Here is a 10,465-nt window from a genome sequence, read left to right as displayed (position 1 = left end):
TTCCTGCTTACTGGTTGGGTTGGATATTTTTGTGTTTCAAAGTTTTTCAATTCGATTGTGAGTTAAGCCACTAACGGGAGATGAAACCATGTTCCAAAACTATTAAATTTATTGTTACAGTAACAGTTACAGGACTGTCTGAAGAATCTAAAGTCATGCCTAAGAATTTCACCAATAGATCTGGTGTGGTGTGCATTTTAAGGTAGCCATCTAGACGGATACGATACGGCGAACAAAGACCGTAAGAAGAGATGCGTGTCTTCGGCAAGTGTCCCCACATTTTGCCACCATCTGAACTAACGGGATATCAATGAATGTTTCAGCTCAGAATGTTGAAATTCATTATTTCTGGAAGGCCGGCATAACAGACTGGCAGACGAAGGTGCGAGACCGTGAACGGTTTCGGACACTCCTGAGGCAGGCCAAGGCCGCAAAGCGGTTGTAGCGCCGGATAAGGAAGTAAGTATTTTTCTGGAATTATGTGTTTGACATTCTGAAGAGTTCAGAGATATTTCAGGAGGGTCCGAAATGTGCAGGCTCATGATAGTTTTCGTATTTTGCTAGGTGTGGTTGGTGAACATAATGACGATAATTGAGTGCTTAGTATTAACACTAACCTTCAGTAACAATCGTCCCAAGATATAAGAGCTCGCTCTTTTCAAGAAATTCCTGGGTTCTTCTACATGCTCTCCCATATCGTTCTATTGTACCGCATATCGACTGTCGGATGTGGGGCAGGATCTGGCTTCAAAATACTCAACATCGTAGTTACCAATAAGATCTTTGCAGCAAAGGCTCCCCGAAGTTTGCTGAGTTGACAGGATCTTGCAGACGACATTGAGGACTGTGACCTCCCGGACGTTCGCGTGGTTTAGTATGCGTGGTTCCAACCTTTGTAAATGGTTGTACAAACGCTGTTTTAGGTCCAATAGGTCTTATTGGAGCTTCATATGCTCCAAAAATTGCGGCAAGTCTCATGGAGCACTTCTTGAAGAGCTTTTCAGTTGTCTAATGTTCCCAATGGCGTCATTCATTCGAACAGAGATATTTCACGGTGTGCTCCCTTATACGTAGATATCTCTCTTAGAGTAATATTCACAGATTTTGAAGTTCATTCGAAGTGATAACATTGTTCTGAGATAACATTATCCATCGAAACAACAGCAAAAAAAAAGTCTAATATGTTGTGTTTCACTTTACACTAAAACACGCCTTTTTAGCTAGTTAACCAGTTGTTTCCCTTTTCTGTAGTACTAGCCCATGGTGCTATCGGGAGTAGCTAAAGAGCTCCTGATGACGAGAGAGAGAGTGAGAGCGAGCACAAGAGCACGAACTACAGTGAAAGCTTGCAGATACACCATCAACGCAAGCGAACCGCACGGGCTTCGAACAGTTTTGAGTGAATCGTTGTGCGAAGCGGTCATCCAGGAACGCGGAACTTCCGCCTTCACAGTTGCCCGTGCCGGTGAAAACGGTTCTGCTGGTAACCCCTACCGTGTGTAAGGGCAGTTCCGTGCGTTGCGTGTCGCGTGGTCCTTTCCCTCCCAGGGAGGATGGCTGGTGCCTGGACGCGGCTCCGCTGGTGCAGTGAGTGACAGTGCGTCCTGTGGTCTGCCTTTTTCGTTGTTCTGTTGTTTTGGTTAGTGCGTATGTGTGTATTATGCCAGTGGTGGTGATGGTGGCAGTGAGAGGAGGTTCAGTGACTCGACCAACCGCAAACAAAAACATCAACCAGACCCAGCAAAACACGCAACAACCAGGTGACGCACCGCGCACGGGGTGTTGAAAGGCATCAATCAACGGTACAGCGTCTTCAAGCGCTAGCGCAACAGCAACACTTCGCACTCCCCACTTGTTAGTAACAGCGCCACAAGTAACAGCAGACAAGCACACACATCCACATACACACACACAAGGTACACTCAAACTCAAATAAAAAGAAAGAAAAAAGGGTAACACTCCTAAACCGAGCGTTACTGTGGAAGTTAAGTGCGTGTGAAGAAATAAAAACACGACACGGGAAAAGCAAGTGAGCGAGCGAGAAAGAGAAAGAGAGAGAGAGACGGAGAGATAAAGAAGCAACAGGGAATTACACACAAATAAAAAAAACAACAGACGATAAAAAAATGTACTAAAACAACTACACAAAACCACGCACGCAGCCAAACAGGTAGGCAGGAACAAATAAAAACAGGGTTGGAAAAGCACACAAAAGGAGTGAGTAACTCCGGGGAGTACATACATACGCACACACACACACACATATTCAAGCAGCGACTACAACCGAAAATATATATATACACTAACGGATCGTTAACAACCGACCGACAACAGGTAAGCGTAACCGATTCCGCCACTATGGTAGTGTAATTTTAGATCCTGCTCACTCCACTCTCTCGCCCTGTCTCTCTCACTCGCTCTTACTCGCTCTTAGCTATGTGTGTGTGTGTGTGTGTGTGTGTGTGTATCCTACATCTCATCCATCCAGTTCCTTCCATCACACGCGAGTTGTTTAAGCGTCCTAAAAACGGTCTGTTAAGGGGTAACCGGATGGCTTGGTTGACGAGTTTCTATGTGGAAATTGCGAAATGATTCCGAACTGGGGAGCAGCCGATGGAACGGAACGTCGAAAGAAATCCGACACCACTGCAATCAAAAACCAACTGGGGCTGTCCTTATTACGGATCCAGCATTGTAGGATTCCCTTCAGGATTAAGGAATGTCGAGATCTTTAAACGAGTCTTTCAATCATCCGACTTTTGATTGAACACAGTTACGATGATATCTAAAAAAAAAAGGAACATTTGAGGGCATAAAGAGAAGGGGTTTTATTTTAATTGAAATATCTCAATAACCACAATCCGTAGTTGCGCCCCAAATCGATCCTTCGTGTGTGTGTGGGTGTGTGTGCGCGCCCTCTGCACACGAAACCACTGTACTGGGTGTGCGTGTGGCCCTACTAATGGGAGCTACTAGTGCGCCACCCTAATCTGATGGTGAATAATTTTGCAAATCGCCCTTGCGGGGCTCAAATACGCCAACAAAACCCCTGTTGGCAAGGTCTGAACTGTGGTGGACGGTTTTTTTTTTTCATTTAACTTTATTTTATTTCCTGAAGGTTATAATTAGCACTCAAGCACCGTCATAATTTAGTACCGCGTCTGGCAATTGGAGGGTTCTTTTGTGGCGATTTGGGAATTTGAACTCTGCCACGTTCTCCAGCTCGCTTTAATGAGGTGCCTGCAAAGCGCGCGCGTGGCTTCTCCCGACGCTTCGCATTTAATTTGATCCTTAACGCAGGATAATGGTGGAAAGTTCGACTCCCAGCAGATCCTTCGCTTGCTTGGTGAGTGTATGTGTGTGTCTTTAAATGCGAATGATGCTTTTTGGGGTGGATAGATTTATTTTGCTGGCAAGCGCCCCCACCAGATTGACCCATGACCATATTATTTACAAGCTTCTTCATCTCGCTTTTTTTTGGTAAATTAAATTATCCCGATCCTTGCTTTTGAAGCGTTCGCGGCTACGCAGTAAATGAGAAATTGGCGAAAACGAAAATTGAAAACCAGTCGCAGGGGAGGGAGGGGGGGTGGGAGGGAAGGCAGTCGTCTGCTATCGAAACGATTTTCCCCAATCGACTCTAGATGGTACGAATTATACCAGCAGGCAGTAGAGTAAGGGCGAAGGGAGCATAAAAAAGCGATCCTTCTTCCCAGCGGACATTCGCTGTCGGAAATTGGGGAGTTGGAGATGCTGCTGGAACTGCTCGAAAACCACAAAAAAAAAAGAAATCAAGTGATTAATCAGTGCAATTTCTTAGTGCTTTACCTGTTGTCCTGGTGGCTCTGGTTTTCACTTTGTACAGCTTTTTGGGGGCATTTTGTTTTTTGGAAGAGCGTGGAATTGGATTTCCGCATTTCACCTTGATGACCGAGCCAACCATTTATCACCATTGTCGCACTGCGAGATGATTTTATCACACCGGCAGGTTGGAAGAGTGATTGGGCGGACGTTCTTTATCCGTTTTTTTTTCGTAAAGATGTGTCATCCGGATTGGGACGGGGAACAGTTGGGAAATACCAACCGAAACTTTCTTACGCAAAACATTGCGGACTTTAACTTTTGTGGCGTATTTTTTGGTTTTCTACACCGCCAGAGCCTCTGTTCTGTTTTGTTTCGAAAAGTTAGTGCCTAGACCCAAGAGGTCAGACAGAGCACTAGCAACAGAAGGACAGCAAAGTTAGAGCTTAAGGGCACAACAAAATAAAAAAAGCCAGTGCCACAAAACTTGGCTAACTGTGCGCTTCCCGTTTTTCGTCCCAGCTCGAGAAGAAGTTGAAGGCAAATTGCACCTTTTTGTCTGACTTTGGCATTTGTCATCGACTTTTGTACCGGCAGGTCGGGAAAGACAAGCATCCCCGACAACCGAGAACAAAGAGCTAGAGAATTCGTGGAAGCCCGTTGTTTCGGTGGGTGTTGTTGGCTGTGTGTGTGTGTGTTTGTGTATTTTTCGGGGCGCAGGTGAACACGCTGGGTCCTCTACCGGGTGTACAGCGTCTCAAGCCTCTCTGCTGCGGTCCTGCACGAGCAACGAATGCTGCAGTGGGTAGATGGCAATTTCAATGTCTTTCTGTGTGTTGGTGTGTGTGCCTATTGCAGGCTGCGCTAGGAATGTGGATGCCGCAGAATGGCTCGAACGGCACGGTCGTGTCACATCCGGATGCTAACGCATGAATGGACGCGACGAGATCTGTCAAACTAAGAGCGTGGCAACAAGGCGGTAACAAGGCACGCGCGCGTTTGTACGGACACAATCAACAAATTCGCACACAGAGCAGCAGTAGCAGCAGCAGCAGCATTCAACTGGTCCCGGCTGTACAGCAGCGACACGGCAGCGGGGGACATCGATCCGGCTGCGAGAGCAGCAGTGTGTACACCAATGTGTACACCACCTGCTTACCGATCGCTACACGAACGAGCAACACGTTAGCTGACACGGTGTGGTGGTGGTGGTGGTGCCCTAAAGGTGAATAAATAACTCAGGCGGCTCGAGCTGAACCTCTATTCCGTTATTATTGATTGCGGAAAGATTCGGCCGATGCCGGTGTGTGTGTGTGCACCGCGGTGCTGGGAGTACTTTTAATCGGAGGGGAAGGACGTTGAACAGAGCCATTGGTGCTTTATCTTGCTGCTGCTGCTGCTGCTGCTGCTACCACTGCCAGCAATTATCATCCCAATCGCAGCCGGTAAACACACACGCGCACTCGAGAGCCACCGTTTACTGCGGTAAAACGACGACGACGACGGCAACACGCCGAACGGCGACCGAAGAGGCGAGAGAACGCCGAACTCTACCTGTAGCGCGCGCGCCTCCATCCGAAAGGACTCTTCAGCCCTGCTGCTGCGGCTGAACTCTCGCATCCCTCGGCGTGCGCTCTCTCTTTCTCTCTCTCTCTCTGCGGCGCTACATGTGCGGTGGGGGTGTGTGTGTGTGGTTGTGTGGGAGCGTGTGGAGCAGCTTGTCAAGTGGGCTCACCTCTGTGCCGCTCTCGGCACCCTCGCGCTCGCTCACACAGTGAGTGCGCTCTTGCACTGTACAGTGTTACCTCTTCTCGATTTGCCGCATACGAGAAGAGTGCTGCTGCTGTTGATGTGCATAAAAATGGAAAATACGGGGATGCGCATCCGCCGCTTGCTTTTACAATGGGTAGAATTTTTAGAACAAACAAACAAGCTCTGTCGCATTCCTATTTTTTTTTGTTGTTGCCTTCGTCGTCTGTTTGTTGTCAGCGGATGAAGAAGCGGAAAAAATCCGTCAGCAGCTTAACCTACATACAATCCCACTGGTCTTTCGCCGAAAAGCTTTCCTCTTGCCGACCAGGCCTTTCCGCCCGACTTGACTAAAGCGCTCTCTAGCCCCCATCCCCGCCATCCAGTTGGGTGAAAAGATTAGTCTCCATAAAAACCATATGAGATGGCCTGCTGTGGCGTGTGCCAAAGGTCGCCCCAGCAGGGTCTGGGTGAGGGCAACAGTGTGCAGTGACAAAGGGTTTCACACAGCGCTGTAAAAGAAAAAAAAAACTGAAGTGAAGAGCGCAAAACAAAAAAAAAAGAATGCAAGCAAAGAAGCGTTTGCAAGATACATATAGTTTTATTTTTCCAACTTCCCGTCTGACGTCTTTTAAACCTCTCCACCACCCCCAAGTCCCCGGAAGATGACGGCAGCACAAACACGTCCGCTCGGGCAACTTCCTGCCCTGCGCCCGGCGAGCAGTGCTGCGAAGGATGCCAAACAATCGGACCTTTGATTGTGCTTCGCAGCTGGACCGAGGACGCCGACCGCGGCTGCCAGGAGGGCCGGGCGGCCAGCACTTGTCTCGTGGCAGCACGGGCCCGGGTCCGTTTTCTTTTAACGTGCTCAATTGTACTCATCTGTGTAAATAAAATGAGTCCATTAGAGAGGCTGCAGCCTTGCTTCCTGGGCGACCCGAAAGGAACAACAAACCAACCGGGTCGGGTGCCGCTAGGGGAAAGGGCCAGCAAAACGAAAACATCTCACACCCGTGCGTTTTAGGAGAAAGGGGTTATTCGCGGGAGGGGTTATTTTTATGGCGCAAGGGTGATTGAAGTCGGGTAGTCGTCGGGCAGCCTACGCATTTACCGCATTGATGTTTTATTTGCGCACAGGATTACGCGGACAAGGAGATGGGGCGGTGACATTTTGGTTTTGAAGGCCCGGCCCGGAGGTCTCGGCCAGGGCCGGAGCGATCCAATTTCGATCCAGTGGATTAGCTGCTGGAGTGCTGCCTCCGGGAAGGATGCGGAGGCTTCCACCAGTTAGGCACCAGGCCAGGGTCAGCGGGCAAGGAAGGATAATGATGGGCTGCCGTGTGTGTGTGTGTGTGAGAGAGTGTGTGAATGTTGGAAAGGCAAATTTGATCAAGTACAGGCAGCGCTCGCACTTTAATGACACACCATACTCGTTCGGGGTCATCACCTACCGCCCCTGTCGACACTCGCTCGACCTTTCGCTTTCGACCTTTTCCCATGCCCCAAGCCAGCAGTTCGGGGTATGTTAGTGTGTGTGTGTGTCTGTGTGTATCTGTCCGAGACGGTGACATGTCACGTTCTACTACACCAGGCCGTGTGTTACATTGTGTGTGGCCACGTGTGTTCTTGTGGGACGTCACGTAAAGTGTCCCTTTTTCCCTATCTACCGCACGGGTTTTGCTTTTCTGTATATTTTACAGCCGAAATGAAGTTGGCTGAAAACTCAATTACTCGTGTACACTGAGGATGATGCGGGAGAGAGGGGGAGGGGACGAAATGTCCTTTTTCGTAGAGTATGTGTCTGCGAGGGGTCGTTCGTACCCGTGGACGGTTTTCTCCAGCCAACATTGGGCCCAGCTTTGCCCAGTGCGCCGTTTTCGGCGAAAGGCTTTTTTTCTTCTTTTACAAACGTGTGCTTATGTGCATGTGTGTGCTCATACTAAGCACGATTTAATCACGTTTCCGTATAACCCGGTACCGGGGCAGAATTTATGAGATATGAAAGGTGATATGAGCGGTGCCCAACACGTGGGTAGAATTTTTCTGACGTTTATCTGCAAACTTCCAACTTGTCTCCTGGGGAGTTCTTGGGGAGTTCCTAGAAGCAAAAGCGTGGGAAGAGAGAGAAAAAGAGAGAGAGAAACAGAGAGATAAAGAGGGGGGGGGGGGGGAGGGATTCTCCAGCGGACTGTGAATGTGAATGTATTAAATTGATTACCGTTCGCTTGTTGCACGCGTTGTACTTGAATTAGATTTTGGGGAAATGTTCACAGAGCTAGAAGCAAAAGCCCAACGCTCCAACGAAAAAAAAAAATGGAGCTACGTGCTTCTCGAAAATGATTTATTTTCAATTGGGCAAAGTTATTTTTCTTTGCTGTTCCATTTTACCCAACAACATTTGCACACCAGCGAACCGTGTCTTCTTCCATTAATTCTCTGCAACTCTTCAATCTTCTTCACAGCGCCCTATTCAGGAGATAGGACAGAGGACGGTGGACCACACCCCCCCTCCCCCCAGCAAAAAGGGATGTCATCGCATCGCACCGATTGCTTAATTCCAGCTCCGGCGTAAATCAACCTCACCCGCTTCACCCAACCCAGTGCCCAATTACCACCTGCGCGACATGGCCGCCCGTGCACAACCAAAGCTTTAACTCTTCGCCAACATATCACCAACGCCTGGGGAGAGGCAGGTGCCCTTCCGTATAGACAACTGCCTGTGTGTGCCTGTGCGCGGAACGTTATTCCCTCCTCCCTCCCCCCCTCGTTTGTGCACTTACCCTCACCAACAGCACCAACAGCAATGGACAATTAGTGGCCATAGTTTCTGGCGGAAAGTTTGCGCTACCAGTGCCGCGACAAGACGACTTACCAGCTGGCTGGGGGTTTGCTAGAATCTTCGGACGACTGTAATCGAGCGAGAGGGAGAGAGAGAGAGAGAGAAAGAGAGAGAGAGAGAGAGAGAGTGAAAGTGAAGTGAATAGCGAAGGACACCCTTTGGCCCCCAAGATGTCTCTGACGGTGCGAATTAACAAGTTTCAGCTGCCAAAGCCCAAGGCGAATCTGCTCGGGCGGGTCGAGTTTCGGGGTAAGTACCAGGCACAGGGAGGTTATTTCCACCTGTTCAACCTCCGATTTTTTGTGCGGGTTAGGAGTAGGGCCAGCGGGGCAAAAGTTTGGGGTTTGAAAGTTTTATGAGAAAACGGATGCCTCCCTGTAGGAAAAAGGAAAGTTTCCAGTGGGCTTTGCTTTGTACCTTGTGTCCTTGTCGTGGAAGTCTTTCGACATCCAGTTTTGTTTTTTTTTTTGTTCCTGGGGAATTGGGAAATTCAACTCTTCAACCACTCCACAGCGAGCTGGCAGCGGAGAAAAGAAAAAGCGTACGAATAGTTCACCACTAGCGGCGGGGCCATTCCATTTGATCGATTATTGCATTCTCTGTGTATTAACGGCTTTTTTTTCATTTTGTCTTTCCATCTCTCCCACGCGTCTACTGCAGGTGTTGCGCATACGACCACCGAGCTGAACTGCGGGTCGGAGCTCGTCGAAGTCAATCAGGCAAGTACACATTTCGCAGTGCCGATCTGCTCTGTATCTTGTTTGCTCGTTACGCGGCGTAGATACCGACTCGCATCCTGCCGTTGGTTGGCAGCCCACGTCACGCTAATGATGTCGAACATCGATTAACAGTGCCGAGAAGCAGCGGGCACCCAGCGGGCCCATAATGCGTCCTCCCCACCCACAAATGACACCGATACACAGATGCAAAACGTTGGTTGAAAAGTTTATCAACTAGTAAAACCGGCACAACGGACCGGTGCTGGAGCAGGGGAGGATGGAAAATATGATAACGCAATTTATCTTTCAATCGTTTATACTGTTAACCTTTTGATTTCTGCGCTTGCCAAGTTTGGGGCACACTTGGGCAGATTATTAATTAGGAAAGTTTTAATCGGAACACTGCTCCTGCTCGCTGGGTTTGGGTTTTGCGAAAGCTTTCACAGAGTTGGAGGGAAAATTGAGGATAATTTATTGACTTTGGCATCGTCTCGGAGGCCGCAGCCCGATCCGCCCCGAGGGCATCTGGTTCGTTTGAAGATACGGAATTGCAAATGTCGAGCGATACATACATACAGCTCGAGGGAATCTTTTTTTTCTTTCGAGAATAGCAATTATTGTTTGTCTGTGAGATGTCTTTAAGTAACAGAAATTTTATATTTATAATTTTTTTTAGATTCTGAAGCGACCATCAAGTGCTTAGAGCCAATTTGTGGCCTTCTTAACTGAATAGAAGCGTTTTGCGCTGGCAGTAATAAAAGCATCTTTCATTTCTTAGTGATGGATAGAACCATCAGGATTAGTGAAGCGTTGTCTGGGGCGCCATCCACGACACCGGCCGACTTCGGTTATTGTAAGTCCGATTCTGGCTCCGGCAAAATCAGAATAACTAGTTCTGCCCAGAGTCGTCTAGAGTCGTCCGGAGTTGGAGTCAGAGTCGTCTGAAGTTGGAGTCGTCCGGAATTGGAGTCGAAGTCATCCGGAGTTGAAATCATTCGGGGTCGTTATAGATTGGAGTCGACCGGAATCAGAATCAAACTGGAATTGGAGTAGTCCGTCAGTGTCGGGCTGACATTTCATATCGTTTGGTTTTTTCGTCCTTTTGCTTTACTCGTGCCCTTCGTCAACAGGCCAATCGATTCCGACTCCGGTCGACTTCGACTCCGCATGAAACGGACTCCAACTTCGGAAAAAACGGACTCCGCCTCCGGATGAAACCTGCTCTGACTTCAACTGACTTCAACTTCGGATGACTTCAACTCCGGACGACTCCAGACGATTCCGCATGGTTCTGGATCTTCCAGAGTAGAGTTGAAGTCGGCTCCGGATTTTTACCAACTCTACCCATCACTAATGA

At 48.6% G+C, this 10,465-nt stretch overlaps 2 protein-coding genes across 2 annotated transcripts in view; one reads left to right on the top strand and one right to left on the bottom strand.

Moving 5' to 3' along the window:
* The window catches only part of LOC120958800 (ras-interacting protein RIP3), a 230,308-nt gene that overhangs the window by 22,060 nt on the left and 197,783 nt on the right, over positions 1–10,465 (bottom strand). The window lies entirely within an intron of this gene.
* LOC120952306 (otoferlin-like) overlaps positions 2,237–10,465 on the top strand; it is a 30,043-nt gene continuing 21,814 nt past the window's right edge. The window contains exons 1-3 of the mRNA XM_040371583.2: positions 2,237–2,334; positions 8,013–8,638; positions 9,050–9,108. Of these exons, the coding sequence (XP_040227517.2) occupies positions 8,560–8,638; positions 9,050–9,108 (138 nt within the window). The 5' untranslated portion in view covers positions 2,237–2,334; positions 8,013–8,559. The remainder of the gene's footprint in view (positions 2,335–8,012; positions 8,639–9,049; positions 9,109–10,465) is intronic.

The sequence above is a fragment of the Anopheles coluzzii genome, chromosome X (assembly GCF_943734685.1).
Source record: "Anopheles coluzzii chromosome X, AcolN3, whole genome shotgun sequence".
In the NCBI taxonomy this organism is placed as follows: Eukaryota; Metazoa; Arthropoda; class Insecta; order Diptera; family Culicidae; genus Anopheles; species Anopheles coluzzii.
The sequence above is the reverse complement of the archived record's forward strand: the minus strand, read 5'-3'. Positions and strand labels throughout refer to the sequence as shown.